The sequence below is a fragment of the Cucurbita pepo genome, chromosome LG10 (assembly GCF_002806865.2).
Source record: "Cucurbita pepo subsp. pepo cultivar mu-cu-16 chromosome LG10, ASM280686v2, whole genome shotgun sequence".
Classification (NCBI taxonomy): domain Eukaryota; kingdom Viridiplantae; phylum Streptophyta; class Magnoliopsida; order Cucurbitales; family Cucurbitaceae; genus Cucurbita; species Cucurbita pepo.
In genome coordinates, this window is record NC_036647.1 from 6,062,360 (window position 1) to 6,081,099 (window position 18,740).

The following is an 18,740-nucleotide window of genomic DNA, read 5'->3' on the forward strand; positions in this document are numbered from 1 at the left end:
ACTCAACCAATGATCAAACGAGCTCTCAAATTATTTCAATCTATTTACCAAATGTCACCAACTAAAAAGTGTCCCATTTTTTAAGCTTTAAAGTTAAAGTAGACCGAACCTCAAACTTCATAAACCAAAAGTATATTTTGCCGTTGTTCTCTAAGGTCATTTTTGTAAATTTGTATTAAAAAAATAAAATTGAAAAATTCAATTTTCAATTGCATTAAAACATTCATGTCATGTTCCACGTCTATTTTCTTAAAAATTATATTTTCAGTATCCTTATCGAGTTTTTGTTCTCTAGAAGTACAATTTTTTCAATCGGGGAGCTTCTTCTTCTTCCAAACTCGATTTGTGGCATGAACAATGAACCTTGCTCAAGAAGTCAAGGAAAACATCCTTGCTCGAGAACCTTGCTCGTCCCATTTTTTAAGCTTCATAAACCGAAAGTATATTTTGCCGTTTTCCTCTAAGGTCATTTTTGTAAATTTGTATTAAAAAAAATAAAATTGAAAAATTCATTTTTCAATTGTATTAAAAAAGATAATTAATTAGGGAGATTAATATTAATTGAGGTAAATTATTCACTAATTAACATTAATTAAATGTATTTATTATTAATTACCATTATATTAAATACCACTGAGCATTAACCATTTTGAAAGTTGCATCGTTTCAAATCCTTAGAATGGGCGCCAATAATGGCTTGGAGGGAAGAGCCGATAGGTAAAATTACTAAATTACCCCTCTCCTCTCTATTTTATGAAATTTATATTTTCAAATTAACAACCATTTTCTTCCTTCTTTTTATTTATATTTGTGATTTTTATTTAATTTGTTCAATCTAAATGATAATAATTAAGTAAAAGGAAGAAAAAAAAATATTAATTAAAAAAAAATATATTAACCTATTAAATAACTATATTGAACGTTAATTATATTTTTGTTCATAAAATATTATTAAATTTATTAAATAATCAAACTAAATTCAAATTATAAGGAAAAAAAATTATTAAAAAAAAAAAGACTTTGAATTAATTCATATAAGGAAGGGCAATATGGTCCATAAGAAAAGTATGAGGAAGGGGACCCACAGAAGAAGGAAGGATAGCGGTGGAATTTGATGAAAAGATTTTGAATTCATAGTTAGGAATAAGAGCGCCTTTGCAAAATCCCAGAAAAGGAATGATTCCCCCAATCAAAAACAAATCAGACAGCTCCAAACCCATAAATTCAAATCCATCAAAATCCCTAATTTCTTTCTCTTTCACTCTTCTTCTTCTTCTTCTTTGCTACTGATTCAACGTAATCTTCCACGGTTGTTGTTCAGTCATGCATCTCTACGCCATGAAAGCAACCCCAGAAACTCAAAGGTATTCTTTCTTTTTCTTCGATTTGATGCTTTTTTCAGAATACCCTTTTGCTCAGAAACCAAAACCCACTTTCCAGTTCATGTTACTTCAACTGTTCTGTATAGATTTAGTTTCGGGGTTTTGTTTTTTTGAGATGCCCGTCAGGTGTTTGTTTAAAATCCTGACTGAAACTGTAGGGTTGTTTAGTCTGAAGCGTTTGTTTTGATTTGTTTCAGGTCTTTTATGAGCAAACATTTGGTTTTGTTTTTTTTTTTGAGGTGCCCGTCAGGTGTTTGTTTAAAGTCTTGACTGAAACTGTAGGGTAGTTTAGTCTGAAGCGTTTGTTTTGATGTCTTTCAGGTCTTTTATGAGCAAAAATTTGAGTCCAATCCTTCGGCGGGAATTTGCTAATCTTGATAAAGATGCTGATACTCGTCGATCGGCGATGAAGGCGTTGAAAACTTACGTGAAGGAACTGGACTCCAAGGCTATCCCTGTTTTTCTTGCTCAAGTTTCTGAGAACAAAGAAACTGGTGCATTAACAGGGGAGTGCACCATTTCTCTCTATGAAGTTCTAGCTCGTGTTCATGGCGTTAATATCGTGCCGCAGATTGATCGGATCATGAGTTCTATTATCAAGACTTTGGCTTCAAGTGCTGGCTCTTTCCCTCTTCAGCAGGCTTGCTCAAAGGTTGTTCCAGCGATTGCAAGATATGGGATCGACCCCACCACTCCTGATGATAAGAAAAAGCATGTTATTCACTCTCTTTGTAATCCACTTTCAGAATCTTTGTTGGGTTCTCAAGAGAGCCTTACTTATGGGGCTGCCCTTTGCTTGAAAGCTCTGGTGGATTCGGATAATTGGCGGTTCGCTTCCGATGAGATGGTTAACAAGGTTTGCCAGAATGTTGCTGGAGCTCTTGAGGAGCAATCTACACAGACCAATTCTCATATGGGGCTTGTTATGACACTAGCTAAGAGAAATCCTCGGATCGTCGAACCGTATGCTAGATTGTTGTTGCAGGCAGGGCTGCGGATCTTGAAGTGTGGGGTAGTAGAGAAGAATTCTCAGAAAAGGTTGTCTGCTATTCAAATGATTAATTTCTTGATGAAATGCTTAGATCCTTGGAGTATATTTTCGGAGCTTCAGGCTATAATTGAGGAGATGGAGAATTGTCAGTTTGATCAAATGGCCTATGTCAAAGGTGCAGCTTATGAAACTCTACAAACGGCTAAGAGGATATCCGCTGATAAAGTGTCTAAAATGGATAAATCTCCAAGCTCAGTGACTGGATCAAACTTCATTGATGGCAGGCGAAGTCCATGGAGGAACGGGGGAAGCCGAACTCCCTCGTCCGAGTCTCCTGAATCCCGGACGCTTGATTCATTCTTTGATTATGGCTCGCTTGTTGGATCACCTTTTTCATCAGTACAAACTTCTCGTAACTCAAGATTTGACCGTGGGAGCGTGAATCGTAAACTTTGGAGTTATGAGAATGGTGGGGTTGATATATCCCTCAAAGATGGCTTGCCTTTGTTCTCGGAAGCTGCTCGTGGAACCGATGTTTCCGACACGATGTCTGTGCACTCTGGAAATCACAAATTTGGCCATAATGGTGAAGAATATGCTGATGATTTTACGGGGTTTTTTCAAATGAGTCCTCTTAAACGCAGTCTCTCAAGAAGTACTTCAACCAGCCCACTTGTAAGTTCTCTTAACTCAGTACTCTTTTACATTTAATACTTATGGCTAAATCGGGAAGGAGAACGAAACACCCTTTATAAGGAGTGTGGAAACCTCTCCCTAGTAAACGCGTTTTAAAATTCTTGAGGGGAAGCCCAAAGAGGACAATATCTGCTTATGATGATAGTTTATGTTCCATTTGTATTGTGATGGCGATTTGGTTCATGTCAATTCTGGTTTAGTTCCATAATGTTCATTAGCTTATACCAATCTTTCCTATCTCGTACCTCAGCGGACTCCACACAACATAGATGTCGAAAACACGATCTTCAACACTCCTCGGAAGCTCGTCCATTCCCTTCAGGATCGAAACGATGGGAGCTCTGACTATGCTAGCAAAAGTTGCAGACACAGACGTAGGAGTTTATCATCAGGCAATTTGGAGTGGAGTCCTCCAGATGATCAGAAACTCAGCAAAGACGATGCGGGAGACAGCTTAGACAACAACGATAACGGCGAGCAATCACACGGTGGTTCCGAATCAATCTCTTCAACTGATGGTGTCCCTGCCCATGGTGATGTCCAAGCTGCTATACCTGTGGCAGTGGCTTATCATAGTAAACTCAAACCTCAATGTACAGGCATTCAGATGGCATATAAGAAAACTGGTTTGAAATTGGTCTGTGGCTTCTCAATTTTTCTTTTCACAATATTCACTTCATTGCTGTGGATTGATGATCGTGCCCAAGGCTCCTATCTTGTGCCAACGTAGTGTTGTTCTTGCCTCACCTGGAATTGGCTTTAGAAGTTAGAAGCAAAAGCAAATCTATTAGAGATCGATTTGGATAATCCTCACGTTCTTGAGCTGTAATCTCGAGTTTAGTTCATTTTGGTCCCGTTGTTTATAATTTTTTTGTTTATTTAGTCACTTACTCGGTGTCTGTGACACTCAACTTTTTCTTTGTTGTTTGTAATTATTGCACGTATATACATTTTTCGACCCCAAAAGTAGGATCACTTACTAGATAGTTTTAATGTTTAGTTTCAAATATTGTTTCTTTAGGTAAAAGTTGGGGCGTTTTAGACTATTAACAATGCTTTCTATGCCTTCTATCCACAAACGTTTCTTTATTCTAAGCTCTTCTCACCGGCTCAAGTTGGTGCGAGCGAGTAAAAAGAGTTCGTGGGTCAATTTAGAAAAACTTTTCAACCCTTTAAGAATAAAAGGCAAATATATCCTCTTAGGCACTAGGTTTTAAGGGTGTACAATCAACCCGACAACTTGGACCAACCTTACCTGAACTACAAGGGTTGGGTTGGGTTGGATTGGATTAGCTTTTCGGGTTGGTTTGGGTTTATTTTTTTTAACCCAAACTAACTCGGTTCGGTTTCGGGTTCATGAGACAAAACCCTATTAGGTTTTGAGTATAGTTTCTATATTGGTGAGATGTTTTAAAATGTTACACTTTTACCATTTTTACCCTAAGTTTTGAGGCTTGTAGTTTCTATACTAGGGAGAGGTTTTTGGCCCAACGTTCTTGTTAGCACATTGTTCGATGTCTGGTTTTGATATCATTTGTAACTGTCCAAATCCACTGCTAACACATATTGTCCGCTTTGGTCCATTATATATCGTTGTCAGTCTCACTATTTTAAAACGTGTGTACTAGAGAGAATTTTTCCAGACTCTTATAAGGAATGTTTAGTTCTTCCCTCCAACTAACGTGGAATCTCACATTTTTCATATTAGGTCCTTCAAAAAATATTACATTTTTACCCTAAGTCTTAAGTTTAGTTTTTATTAGGTCGGTAAGTTTTAAGGTCTAGCTTCCATATTTGATCTAAAGGCTTCAAACGTTGAATTTTTACTCTAAATTTAAGTTTAGTTTTCATTTGACCCGTCTCTCATATTTGGTAAAGGTTTCAAAATGACTTTTAACCCGGAATTTTGAGTTTAATTTTTACTTGATCCCGAGATTTTGAGTCTATATGTAATTCAAATGTTTCAAAATAGTTTTGAGCATTAATTATTTTAAATTAATCAACTAAAAATTAATTTCAAAACTCAAAAAGTGAGTATTAATGAAAAGTAAAAATATAAATTATTGAAATTAAAGACTAAATGAAAACTAAACATAAAGTTAATTTAATAATTAAATTTAAAAATAAAAAATAAAAATGCAATAATTAGAAACCCAAAACTAAATATAAATTAAATTCAAAATCTAACGACCAAAAAGAAATTTTTGTGTCAATTAAAATCCCTTTTTAAGGGTTTAAAAACTCATTTAAGACGTGTCTTAAGTTTCATTTTAGTCCCTAAACTTTTAAGTTTGCTCGGTTTAAATCAATAAAATTTAAAAATTATAATCAATTTTGTCCACTAAATATTTATTTCAATTAATTTAGACGACTTCACGATTATATTTATACATAATACGTTTCATATAACAAACTAAGGATTACAATGCTCGGGAAATTTGGAGGGTTTTTGTTGATTAATTTGTAAGTAATGTTCTAATTTAATTTCAAAGATATTTATCGTGTGATTTTTTGGAAAAAAATTAACCATAAATAACGGTAGAGACTAATGTTAAGATTTGTTAAGGATATATCGATTAAATTTCGATATTTGAAAGATGACTCGAACAACCTGAACGAACTCAACAAAAAATTTTTGAAGTTGGGTTGGGTTCATGTGACACCGAGTAAAGGAGAGGTACATGAATGAACCGATACCACATCTAAATAAGAGCGGTCCTAAAGATAGAATGACTAAGAAAAACTCAAAAGAAATATATTCGAATAGACCGTGCTTTCCTTTAACACAGTTCATCAAATTAAATAAACAATAAAAATGATAAATCATCAATAAAAAACAACCTGCAAAAATAGTAATACATTGACATAGTTCAACATTGTCATAAAACTAAATACAGCTAAATATGCGACATTTGTTGAGAATTGGTTAAAGTAAGAAAAAATATGAGGATAAATTATCAAATTAAATAAACCATCAAAATGATTAAAATAATAATAAAAAAAAGTATTATCCGTGGCGTCAAACTCGTGGGTGTCCTTAGAGAGGCCGAGGTACCACCCTGGCAAACCTATTAATATGAAAAGATTCTTAATATAATTTATATATGTTTATTTGGCTCGGGACAACTCGAAGGTTTTATCCACGAACCTGAAACCAAATCGATTAAGTTCGGATTCAGAAAAATGAACCCAACCCTACTCGAAATGTTAATCCAACCTAACTCAATCCTTATAGTTCGGGTTGAGTTGGTCCAGGTTGTCGGGTTGAATATACACCCCTACAATTTTATGTTGGGTGGGGTGTGGAAACCTCTCATTAGCGGACACATTTTAAAAACCTTGAGTGGAAGTCGAAAAGGGAAAGCCCAACGAGGACAATATCGGCTAGCTGCAGGCTTGGGTTGTTACAATGAACATGTTAGAAGGATTCGGGTTGGTCTATGACAATAGTTTTGACTATCGACTTTTAGGATGATAATGCTCGGGTTAGCTAAGCTATAATTTTTTTTAAAAATAGAAACCTAATTAATTAAGAATAATAATTTGTTGAATATGATCATAAGTTTAAACTTATTTTCAATTAAAGAGAGGTTAGGTGGCTATTTAAATTCGTTCTCCTCTCCGACCGATGTGAGATCTCACAATCCACCCCTCTTCGGAGTCTAGCGTCCTTGCTGACACTCGTTCCCTTCTCCATTCAAAGTGGGACCATCCCAATCCACCTCTTTCAGAGCCCAGTGTCGCACTCAGCCTCATGTCTACCCTCCTTCGGGGCTCAGCCTCCTCGCTGGCACATCGCTCGATGTTTAGCTCTGATACCATTTGTAACAGCTCAAGTCCACCGCTAGCAGATATTGTCCTCTTCGGCTTTTCCCTTACGAGCTTCCCCTCAAGCATTTTAAAACGTGTATGTTAGGGAGATGTTTTCACACCCTTATAAAGAATGTTTCGTTCTCCTCTCCAACCGATGTGGGATCTCACAATCCACCCCTCTTCAGGGCCTAGCATCCTCGCTGACACTCGTTTCCTTCTCCATTCGATGTGGGACCACCCCAATCCACCCCTTTTAGAGCCCAGTGTCAGCACTCAACCTCATGTCCACCCTCCTTCAGGACTCAGCCTTCTCGCTGACACATCACTCCGTGTCTAGCTCTGATACCATTTGTAACGGCCCAAACCCACCGTTAGCAGATATTGTCATCTTTGGGTTTCCCCTCAAAGTTTTTAAAACACGTATGTTAGAGAGATGTGTATGAAAGTGTACATACCAGACATTATTAGTATAATATTTTACAATATGTGGTTGACGTATGAGAGAATCATGTTCAAATAATAACCTAAGTGGTCTATAAACACTATTGATACGATCTACTTTGTAATTGTTAAAAGTGATTTGATCCAAATCGTTCATGTGAAGACATGTGAGCTGTGAGTATTCTATATAATGAGTTTGTACAAGACTAGATCACAAAATATTTAATTTTTATTTATAAATTTGTTAATTGAGAAAATTAATATTTTATAGGGTCGTTGTATACGACTTAATCTTAATGTTGAGTGAGTTATGAATTTATACCCGTGAAACTTGTCCTTCGATCTGTATGAGTGAGAATGAGTTTTGTAGCTGATTTAATATATCTATCATTTTGGGGATCTGATCAAATAGAAAACCGATAACATAAATTTTTGAGGTGGAATTGACTCGTTCTCATACAGAATAAGCAAATGGGTAGTTTTTTAAGTACGGGTTTTTATAGATTTAGAAAGAACCGAGTCCGAGACCATAGTTTTTTAAGTCTCACAGTGAATGAATGTCCTGATTCATGTTACATGTGTTTGCATTTTCTGACTCAATCAGTTACGGGTATTTATAATACTCAACATTTTTCAACTCATTCAAAATTAATTTGAACCTCCCGAGCTAAAATGCTTACATTTCATCGGAGGGTTCGTATGTTTACATTCACATTCCATATTTGTATCGTAATATTATAAAAACATAAATATAAGAGAAATTCCCTCATTTATGAAAAATTATTTAGGAAGGTCGTTATAATGTAACCGACAATTTTGAACCATAAATGTATGATAGAGAAACGGTAAAAGTAGTTTCATTGAATAAATTTTCTTCATCTAGCCCGGTTGTCACATGGATCAAATTCAAATCCCAAAACGCATAGGGACCAATGTGAAAAATAGATAAAAGTTCAAGGACCAAATCTAAATCCCAACAAATTTTGAGACCAAAGTGAAAATAGATAAGAGTTCAAGGATCAAATTTAAATTCCAAAAAGCTTAAGAATCAACGTGAAAATAGTTAAAAGTCTAAGGACCAAATCTATATTCTAAAAAGGACCAAAGTGAAAATAGATAAGAGTTCAAGGACCAAATTTAAATTCCAAAAAGCTTAGGCATAGTTAAAAGTCTAAGGACCAAATCTAAATTCCAAAAAGCACCAAAGTGAAAATAGATAAGAGTTTAAGGACCAAATTTAAATTTCAAAAAACTTAAGAACCAAAGTGAAAATAGATAAGAGTTCAAGGACCAAATTTAAATTCCAAAAAACTCAGGGACCAACGTGAAACTAGATAAGAGTTTAATGACCAAATCTAAATCACAAAAATCTTTTAGACTAAAGTGAAAATAGATAAGAGTTCAAGGACCAAATTTAAATTTCAAAAAGCTTAGGGATCAACGTGAAAATAGATAAAAGTTCAAAGACCAAATCTAAATCCCAAAAACCACCCAAGTGAAAATATATAAGAGTTCAAGGACCAAATACAAATTTCAAAAAACATCAGAGACCAAAATGAAAATAGATAACAATTCATCAAGGACCAAGTCTAAATCCCAAAACGCTTTCGGACCAAAGTGAAAATAGATAACCGTTCAAGGACCAAATCCAAAGTTAAAAAACTACAAGGACCAAAGTGAAAATAGACCAAAGTTCAAGGACTAAATCCAAATTCTAAAAAAATGTTAGAGGACCAAAGTGAAAATAGATGATAGTTCAACGACCAAATCCAAAGTTCAAAACCTTCAGGAACCAAAGTAAAAATAGACAAAAGTTCAAGGACAAAATCCAAATTCTAAAACAACGTTAGGGACCAAAGTGAAAATAGATAACAGTTCAACGACCAAATCCAAAGTTCAAAAACTACAAGGACTAGAATGAAAATAGACCAAAGTTCAAGTACTAAATTCAAATTCTAAAAAAAGATTAGGGACTAAAGTGAAAATAGATAACAATTCAACGATCAAATCCAAAGTTAAAAAACTACAAGGACCAAAGTGAAAATAGACCAAAGTTCAAGGACTAAATCCAAATTCTAAAAAAACGTTAGGGACCAAAGTGAAAATAGATAAAAGTTAAAGGACCTAAATGAAAAAAAAAAGTTACAATTTTAGAGAGAGAAAGGATAGAAAGGGAAAACATATTAGAAGTGGAAAACATGAATGTAGCATCATCATCATCACCATCATCATCACATTTTTTCATTTCTACAATTTCTTTTTTTTTTTCTCCTTAAATTTTACCTTTTCGACAAATAAAAAAAAAAAAAAATCTTGAAAATCTCAATCTCCACCTGATAATAATATTAAAATGTATAAAAAAAAAAAAAAAAAATACCAAAGTTTAGGGCAAGCAGGATAAATTTCTTACCAGCGTTTTCCATGTCCAGAGCTTATCTTTGATTCCAACCCCATAACTCTAAAATACACACAAACGATCAAAAAGCAAGTTTTGTGTTTCTCCTTTCACTCACCAACATCAAAGACTCCATCATCCCTTTTTTTCCTTTTTTCTTTTGGTAAATCTTCCATCAGATCCGATTTTCTTCATCGCCGATCATCAGTTTCTCTGTTTCCGGATCCATCTGTAAGTTTTTTCTCTGATTTTCTCGCTTTTTTGAGACCCATTTGTCCGTTTTCGTTACTTCCATCGTAATCGGATCATTACTGATTTTGGCTCTTTTTGTGTTTTTGTGTTTTTCTTGTGATGATCGGTTTTCATTTGTTTGGTTTGTTATTTTTATGATTTCTTTTTTCCTTTTTGTGTTGGGTTTTTTTTTTTTTTTTTTTTTTCATGTATGATCGCCCCGATGAAACCTTTTTCGTTGTTAATTTTCGCTTTTGCTCCGACGTTTTGCCTGATTTGTGTTGTTTTTCTTATCAGACTTTGTTTATGATTTATCAAGTTATGAAGGGTCAAGAAAGCGTAGGGACCTGTGTTAATTTTGCAACGGGATCAAGCAATCTTTTTTAGGTACATTTTGTTCATACTTCTTGGTATTTTGATGAACAAAACTTTTCAACTCTATTTACTCTTGAATGTATATTTCCCCAATTTTCTGGTATTTTATTTTTACTATGTTGTTTTTCTTTCTCTGATTGATATCAACGTACATGTAATCGTCAAACAAGAAAGTCTGTTTTGTCAGAGATTCCTTTTCTAGAATTGATGTTATTGGTTTCAATATCTAAGGTTATGTTTATGCAACATGTTTATCATTTTTCCTCCAATATTATTGGATTTGTAATGTTTTTGGATGACTTCTATTTATCGGGTAAATAAAGCAGGATGTGATGTGTATGGGGTGACAATGCCTGAACTGCGAAGTGGAGCCAGGAGATCGAGACGGCTTGATGATCTTCAGCCTTGTACACAACCACTTGATCAAGGAGAGAATTTGGCAGTGCCGGCCCCTAATAGAACCAGAAGAAGGGTTGGTGGTGGAAGAGGAAGAGGTGGTAATGCAGCTGTAGCGAAAGGTCCCTCGGTGGCAATTCCTGCAAGGCCAACGGCTGCCCGGAGAGGACGCGGAATCAGATTGATAGATTTAGATCCTGAACCTTGTGAGGTTCTTCCTGAAGCTGGTGCCCTTGGGGCAGCAGAGCCTGTTTTCAATCGAGTTGAGGCTGTTGCAAATAAAGATATGGCCATAGAGGGTGGAAGTCCGGATAAAGTAATCGGAGTTGAAGAGGAAGCAGGCACAGCTCCTATTCCTGACAGGGTATCCCCTTGTCTTCTTGACCTCGTGCATTCGTTGTTGTATGTCATTTTAGAATATTCGGTTACATCAATGTGGAGGCTTCACTATCAGTTACATTAACGAAAAACCCAAGTCTATAGTTTCCATCACTGTGGTTCTCATTTGTTCTGGACGTATAATGCATTTTTTTTTNTTTTTTTTTTTTTTTTTTTTTTTTTTTTTTTTTTTTTTTTTTTTTTTTTTTTTTTTTTTTTTTTTTTTTTTTTTTTTTTTTTTTTTTTTTTTTGTCTTTCTTCAATTAAAACCACATTACAATGTGGTTGGGATGTACGAGTATTTGACTGATGTGTTTCGTTTGATCTCTGCAGGTACAAGTGGGCAATTCTCCTGTATATAAGGTTGAAAAGAAACTTGGCAAGGGAGGTTTTGGCCAAGTCTTTGTTGGTAGAAGAGTCAGTGGTGGAACTGATCAGACAGGTCCGGATGCAATTGAGGTATCGATCACTACATGAATCCTTATTGCAATGATTTGATGAATTAATCGTGTCAAAGCATGTTTCCTGATTAAAATGAACTTACAGGTTGCTCTGAAGCTTGAGCACCACAATAGTAAAGGTTGCAGTTATGGTCCTCCTTATGAATGGCAAGTGTATAGGTAAGAGTTATTCGATAACCTTTTTCTAAGTTTTAGTATTAAGCTAACAATATTGTTTTACGTTACTGAACTGCTATGGCTTTCTTGTCTTTTGTCTTATTAAGTGCTCTAAATGGATGCTATGGAATTCCTTGGGTTCATTACAAGGGTCGTCAAGGCGATTTCTACATTCTGGTGAGGCTTGAACTAGATCGCTCCTTAGCAGCTAAGTTTTCAAATGTATTTATGTTGACATTTTGTAACTGGATACCAGGTCATGGACATGCTCGGGCCGAGCCTGTGGGATGTCTGGAACACTCTTGGTCAATCGTAAGATAAATGGCATTTCTGTCTCGAACGGTATTATTCATGCAGATTTGGCCTATTGTTCAACGTTCTTAATTTTGCGCATCTTCAACAGGATGTCTCCAAGTATGGTTGCTTGCATTGCAGTGGAGGCAATATCAATTCTTGAGAAGCTTCACATGAAGGGGTGAGTTCCCTTAACTCCGTATAATTACCAAAACTTTTTCTTCAAAACATANAAAAAAAAAAAAAAAAAAAAAAAAAAAAAAAAAAAAAAAAAAAAAAAAAATCCAAAGGTTACAGATTTGTTTTATAATTTAATCCATGACTACATAGCCCCGAACGTTCATTCTCGTTTAAGCTCCTAATTATCTCTTACAATCGTTTATCGTCTTGTAAATAAAGGTTTGTGCATGGAGATGTGAAGCCCGAGAACTTCTTACTTGGTCAAGCGGGGACAGCAGATGAGAAAAAACTGTATCTTATTGATCTTGGTTTAGGTATGCTCTCATCAATTCCATAGCATCGACCTATTTTCCCAGTATGAATCTCTTGTACTTGACCAAAAGTTCACTACTTGATAGTTGACTTACTCTATTTTATTGCTCGTTCTACAATCATGTTCGGTTCAGCTTCTAAATGGAAAGATGTAGCTAGTGGTCAACATGTCGAATATGATCAAAGGCCTGACATATTCAGGTTTGTGGGACTTTTCACTTTCATGTATATTTTTTTTGAAGTATTTATATGTTTCAATGGAAATATATTTTTTTCTACCAGGGGGACGATAAGGTATGCAAGTGTACATGCACATTTAGGTAGAACTGGAAGTCGGAGAGATGATCTCGAGTCGTTGGCTTACACGTTAATATTCCTTATAAAAGGAAGATTACCTTGGCAAGGATATCAGGTCGATCAGCTTTCTTAATGCACTAGTATAATCTTCTTTAAGTTTAATGATTAAAACCATTTGTTTAACAAAATTTTGAACAATGAGTTATTTTATTTTGTTTTGTTTTATTTATTGTTTATGCATACAATTTAGAAGGACATGCAATTTAATCCGGGGAAGAAAACCGACAAATAAATAGACCAATGACATTTTCGAAATTTCCAAATTAAATATCTAACTCCTATATCCATGGACAAATAAATGCAGGGTGATAACAAGAGTTTTCTTGTATGTAAGAAAAAGATGGTCACTTCTCCAGAGTTGATGTGCTGCTTTTGCCCAGCACCATTCAAGCAATTTCTTGAAGCTGTAATAAATATGAAGTTCGACGAGGAGCCAAATTATTCAAAACTAATATCCTTTTTTGAAGGCCTGATTGATCCATGTATACCACTCAGGCCAATTCGAATTGATGGAGCGTTAAAGGTGGCCTATCGTTTTCTAATTCCTTCCCACCTTACCTCTCTTTTACAATTGCCTTTCCACCAATGTGTGCACAAGTTGGAATTTAATTTGTAGGGAACTGACTTCATCAATTTATACGGTTTCCTTGCTGTTCTAGGTTGGGCAAAAGCGTGGTAGGCTGCTTATAAACCTGGAAGAAGATGAGCAACCAAAGAAGAGAGTGAGGTTAGGTAGTCCTGCCACGCAATGGATTTCGGTTTATAATGCACGTAGGCCCATGAAGCAAAGGTGCGTTTGATTTTCTTAATCGCTGATTACTTTGAATGTTCCATGGTCTTGCATTGCTTTTGTTTTATTGCTTAATAATCACTCTCTTTTATGTCTACCCCATTTTTAATGAATTTATCTCAGTGGTATTGTGGTTTGACTTTTGAACTACCAAGCTGTGCATTGTATCAAGTAGCTCGTCCTAATTTGCATTAAAAATATTATTATGTTAGGCTCTGTTTGATAACTATTTGATCTTTCGTTTTTAGTTTTTAAAATGTGGGCTGGTTTTCTTACCGTCTTTTCACTATGATTTCCATCTTTCCTAAGGAAACATTTGCATCCATAGTCAAATTTGAAAAACACAAACATGTTTTTAAAAACTGTTTTTTTTTTTTTTTTTTTTGTTTTTTTGTTTTTTTTTGTTTTCAAACTTACCGTGATGCATTATCCAAGGTACTTACAAAAGACCTTCCTAAACAAGGAGAGAAGTATGACTATAGGAAGCAAATGTATTAGACAATTTAAACCAAGATAGTGTGTGATAAACAACCTTTTCGAAGAGCTTAGTATAAGTTTGTGTCTTTTCCGTGAATACTCTTTGATTTCTTTCTTTTCATAGATTCCAAAAGAAAGCCATAATGAAGTTTTTCCATTCTTGAGCTTTTGCATTCTTGAAGGGGTGGTACGTTAAGGCCATGTCCAGTTACTCGTTTACCTCCCTAGGAAAAGTGAGATGCTATTCAAAGATATTGAGAATCTTTGTCCACAACTTATGAGCGTATCAGTATGTGCACTTCCTATATAAGTGGTTTTGTGATTCGTTGTCTTCCTTGCATAATGAGTGTCAACTTGGAAAGTAGAGTAATGGATTTGTAGATTTTCATTTGTGCTTATGGCTTTATCTCTATTTTACGCAAGAAAATTTTCACTTTTTTAGGATTTCCTTTCCATATATTGTCTTTGCTAGTGAGCTTTATTGTTTCTACCTTCCCTTACGTCCATCATCAAATATTTAGTAGAGAAAACTCTGTTAGCACTAGCAAGCCATTTCAGTGTGTCTCTTCGGCCCATCCGTAGCTTTATTATCCTTTAAGTTCCTTTCCTACCAAGCTTCAGATCCCAAATTTATTATTTTTATTTATTTATTTTAACGTGGCCGTTTTGCCATGAGAGAGTCTATACAAAAGTGGATACCGCAAGGCTAGTGTGGTGTTGTCAATCCAAGGGTAGTCCAAAAAGGTGTACTTCTTCCATCACCCACCCTAGGGTAAATGTGATTGGTGACGAGGTGTTGGTGCTTTTTTATATATTTCCATGACCTCTTTGCAGAAGGTCTGGGATCTATTTGTACATAATGTAGGAGTATATTTAGCTTTTATAAGTTTTCTCACAAGGCCTTGCTTTTTTGATAATATCTCAATATCCATTTACTGAGAGTTTTGTTCTTCTCCTTTATCGAATATAGACCAAGTCCTCCTTGTCTTTCGGTAGGTGTATGGTATTCAATCGAACAAGATGTGTGATTTCCACAGATAGTTTTTGAATAATCTTTCTATTTCCATAGTCACTTTTTGTGGAATTTTGAATAGAGACATGCATTAAGTGGGAAGGTTGAACAATTTGGCTTGTATTAAGGTGAGCCTTTCGCTTTTGGAAGTATAATATGATGACCATGTCGATAACCTTCTTTCTATTTTTTCAATAATTGTCTCAGACGGAGAAGGATTTGGGGTTCACATTTAAGGGCAATCCTCGTTACATATTCGACCATTCAACCTTAATTTTCAAAAACAAAAAAACCTAAAACCAAATAGTTATTAAACGGTGGGCCCATTTTCTTTGGTTCATACATTGGAATGATGTTACATTAGAAAGAACGAAGTCGATGAAACTTCCGTAGGAAAAGTCGTGAAGCACAATTCATGAGCTACCAAGGAAAGTACATAATTGGGTTAATTTGACACTGACCAAAAAGGAGAATAATGATATTATTGTGATGAAGAAAAAGTTATATTTCTTGTTTCTAAAACATTTCGTAGCAATCGAAGACAATTTTGTTGGAGCTGATGCATCAATCTTTGCTTCTGATTGTAAGGAAAATGATATAAGACCGTATATTAGCAATGGGAAGAAGAAGAATGCGTTGGCTCAACAATGCTTGAATATAAATGAACCACTCTTAGACGCCATATGTTACACGGTCCAAATCATGTTTTATGGATTAGTTTGACGCTACTAGGGGAATTTCATAATCTTGCATAATGTCTTTGAACAGAAATGATTTTTTTACCATATTAGTTTGAATGTTCCAATTAATACTGAAACTTCACAGTGTGTGTTTTTGTTCTACAAGAAAACAATAGAGAAGAGATACAATGTGTTTTTTTATTATATTTACATGGTAAGTTGCTGGACTTGTAGGTACCACTACAATGTTGCAGACTCGAGATTGCGCCAACATATAGAAAAGGGCAACGAAGATGGATTGCTTATAAGTTGTGTGGCCTCTGCAGCGAATCTCTGGGCCCTAATCATGGATGCTGGAACAGGTTTCTCTTCCCAGGTTTACGAGTTGTCGTCGGTTTTCCTTCACAAGGTTACATAACATTACAGCGCTTTGTTTTCTGATAACTTTTCGTCGTGTCTTACAGTGTTTCCATGAAATTGTACTGTGTTAAATCATCTTGATGAAATTGGATTTTTGTCAGGATTGGATTATGGAACAATGGGAAAAGAATTTCTATATTAGTTCAATTGCTGGAGCAGCTAATGGTAGTTCCCTGGTTGTTATGTCAAAAGGTCAGTGGCTCGACACTTGAATTTTTGCATTTTAATTCAGATATTAGTGAACCTGTGGTTCTTCAATTTCTTCTCTTTGTGCCAACTGTTTTGCACGTAGTTTCTTTTTTCTAAGTTTATTTATATGGGACTCCAGCGAAAAACGTACTCCCCTTATCTAGCAGCCACACTCCTATCATCTCCATGCTGGGTGTCACGGTTATGCTTGTCCAAGGCGTGTTGCCTATGACCGCATGACGGATGTCCCGGTCTTGCCTGTCTAGGACATATTGTCCATGGTTGCATGCCCATTCCAAACCCCTTTTACCTGCTTTCATTCTAGATAGGCCTTTACCTTTTCATGTTGGGTCAATACGGGGTTGTATGACCGTTCACCAAAACCATGTCTACACTCGCTAGGGCTAAAATGCCCCAAAATGTACTATAGGGGGATATGATTAGTTGTCACTTCTTCCTACCCTGAGTTATATGCTACTTGAGCCGTGGTATTTCTTAATTTGCTTATAGTCATATAATGTTGTTTTCTTCCGCTCTTCAAACCGTTTTCAAATGTATTTTCTTGCGCAAGTTTTCTAAATCTTTTCTCGCAATGTGACTCGAAGCCTGAACATATGCCGATGTTGTCCGCAACGTTTAAATTTCTCACAGTTGACTTGTTCGCTTGGTTAGAACAAGTGCCGCATTTCCACTATTGCAAGAGTGCGATTGTGACACAGCACTCCTTGCTTTTCCTTCCATCGAGACCTTCTAAAATTTATTTTCTAGTTCCTCATTCCACTGATTCCTCTGGGTTTGACTTCAATTGGTGCTAATCTTCTTTTTCAATAAACGATATTATAGCTCTGAGGAGAATTTATTTCATTCCTTGGTTCTTGTTCGTCTATCACGACCCATTAATAGGCGCTTATGATCTTGTGTTCTTATTGAGCTTCGGCGTAATCTTGCAGGAACACCTTATACTCAGCAATCCTATAAAGTTAGTGAATCTTTTCCTTTCAAGTGGATAAATAAGAAATGGAAGGAAGGGTTCCACGTTACGTCCATGACCACCGCTGGAAGTCGCTGGGGCGTGGTTATGTCTAGGAATGCTGGCTTTTCTGATCAGGTACGATTTCGTATTAATTTATGAATTGTTTTTACTTTTGCTTACAATTTTCTGTTATTGTCTTCTGAAAATTCTTTCTTGGTTCGTTCTTGTCCTGTATGAACTCAATCACTCAAGGTTGTGGAGCTTGATTTTTTATACCCAAGCGAAGGTATTCACCGCAGATGGGAAAGTGGCTACAGAATAACATGCATGGCAGCAACTGCAGATCAGGCTGCCTTCATATTAAGCATACCCAAACGCAAATTGATGGACGAAACTCAGGAGACTCTGCGAACGTCTGCATTTCCCAGCACACATGTGAAGGTACGAACCCACCTTCATAACGAAATTTATCATACACCTACACGTTTTATAGCACAACTAGAAAACTCACTAGGCCTTTCCTAACTTTAATGTTTAGAATTTACATCAAACTTTTATTGATCATATGAAAATGGAAAATGCTTATCCATAAAAATCAGAACACTAATCGATTACCTCATTCAAACGTGATTCATTCGTAGCAATCTTGTGGTAACTGCTGAACCCAATGTGTTTCTGTTTTCGCAAAACTTTGAACTAGTATTGATGGCTGGTTTTCTGCAATATATGTTGTATCATCATCGCAGGAGAAGTGGTCGAAGAATCTCTATATTGCATCGATATGTTACGGGCGAACAGTCTGCTAATTATGATTGATGGACAGTGTAATTTGATTGTATATTTTGGTATGATGTGCCCCAGCAGAAGGGGATGCAAAAAGTGAAAAACAGAACAAAACCTTTTTTTTTTAGAAATGTGGAAGCTGAGAGAGTTGAGAGTTGTTGTTGATGATGATGATGATATGATGATCCAAGAAGGGATTTGTTGGGAGAGAGGGAGATAAGCTATGCAACGCCCCATTCCATTGGTTTAACTTGTAATGGTGTGGTGCGCGATGCAAGAAGAGAGGATGATTGTTGGAATGGCATGAAAAACAGAGAGCTATTCTTGTGCTCATAATGGGGCACCTTCCATAATGGCTTCTAAGTGAAACAAAACAACAAAAAAAAGAGACAAGTTTTGTACAACTTGATTGCAACCTCTCTAATCTTTTACTTACCATGTAAAGTCCTCCTCTAAACTTACATTAAAAATGGGCTTCTTTTCATTCTTTTCATTATTTCATTACCCATTTTCACTTCTTTCTTTCTTTGTTTCATAAACATGGTAGCATTTGTGTTC

The 18,740-nt window shown here is 35.7% G+C and overlaps 2 protein-coding genes across 7 annotated transcripts; both read left to right on the top strand.

Annotated features, from left to right (window-relative positions):
• The first annotated feature begins 1,164 nt into the window (after positions 1 to 1,164).
• LOC111803280 (protein SINE1-like) lies at positions 1,165 to 3,831 on the top strand. Its single transcript, XM_023687610.1, has 3 exons — positions 1,165 to 1,364; positions 1,704 to 3,048; positions 3,320 to 3,831. Exons 1-3 carry the CDS (start codon positions 1,324 to 1,326, stop codon positions 3,797 to 3,799), a joined length of 1,866 nt encoding a protein of 621 aa, XP_023543378.1. The 5' UTR covers positions 1,165 to 1,323; the 3' UTR covers positions 3,800 to 3,831.
• Positions 3,832 to 9,680: 5,849 nt separating this feature from the next.
• Positions 9,681 to 18,700, top strand: LOC111803734 (casein kinase 1-like protein HD16). Of its 6 annotated transcripts, none has more exons than XM_023688261.1 (18): positions 9,681 to 9,949; positions 10,247 to 10,336; positions 10,648 to 11,084; positions 11,432 to 11,557; positions 11,645 to 11,718; positions 11,823 to 11,892; positions 11,972 to 12,027; positions 12,119 to 12,190; positions 12,409 to 12,503; positions 12,636 to 12,702; positions 12,784 to 12,913; positions 13,163 to 13,381; positions 13,518 to 13,648; positions 16,052 to 16,226; positions 16,339 to 16,429; positions 17,377 to 17,534; positions 17,652 to 17,840; positions 18,146 to 18,700. In XM_023688261.1, the coding sequence occupies exons 3-18, from the start codon at positions 10,674 to 10,676 to the stop codon at positions 18,203 to 18,205; spliced, it is 2,124 nt and encodes a 707-aa protein (XP_023544029.1). In that variant the 5' UTR covers positions 9,681 to 9,949; positions 10,247 to 10,336; positions 10,648 to 10,673; the 3' UTR covers positions 18,206 to 18,700. The 6 variants fall into 6 exon arrangements, with proteins under 6 accessions (XP_023544029.1, XP_023544028.1, XP_023544032.1 ...); XM_023688260.1 differs by having other exon boundaries at positions 10,651 to 11,084; XM_023688264.1 differs by having other exon boundaries at positions 10,269 to 10,336.
• The last annotated feature ends 40 nt before the right edge of the window (positions 18,701 to 18,740 follow it).

Excerpts from the sequence above, each read along its gene's own strand:
- LOC111803280 (XM_023687610.1), top strand. The coding sequence starts at position 1,324 with ATGCATCTCTACGCCATGAAAGCAACCCCAGAAACTCAAAG. Across the intron at positions 1,365-1,703 it reads GCAACCCCAGAAACTCAAAG|GTCTTTTATGAGCAAAAATT; the intron begins GTATTCTTTCTT and ends GATGTCTTTCAG. Across the intron at positions 3,049-3,319 it reads GTACTTCAACCAGCCCACTT|CGGACTCCACACAACATAGA; the intron begins GTAAGTTCTCTT and ends CTCGTACCTCAG.
- LOC111803734 (XM_023688261.1), top strand. The coding sequence starts at position 10,674 with ATGCCTGAACTGCGAAGTGGAGCCAGGAGATCGAGACGGCTTGATGAT. Across the intron at positions 11,558-11,644 it reads CAGGTCCGGATGCAATTGAG|GTTGCTCTGAAGCTTGAGCA; the intron begins GTATCGATCACT and ends ATGAACTTACAG. Across the intron at positions 11,719-11,822 it reads TATGAATGGCAAGTGTATAG|TGCTCTAAATGGATGCTATG; the intron begins GTAAGAGTTATT and ends TGTCTTATTAAG.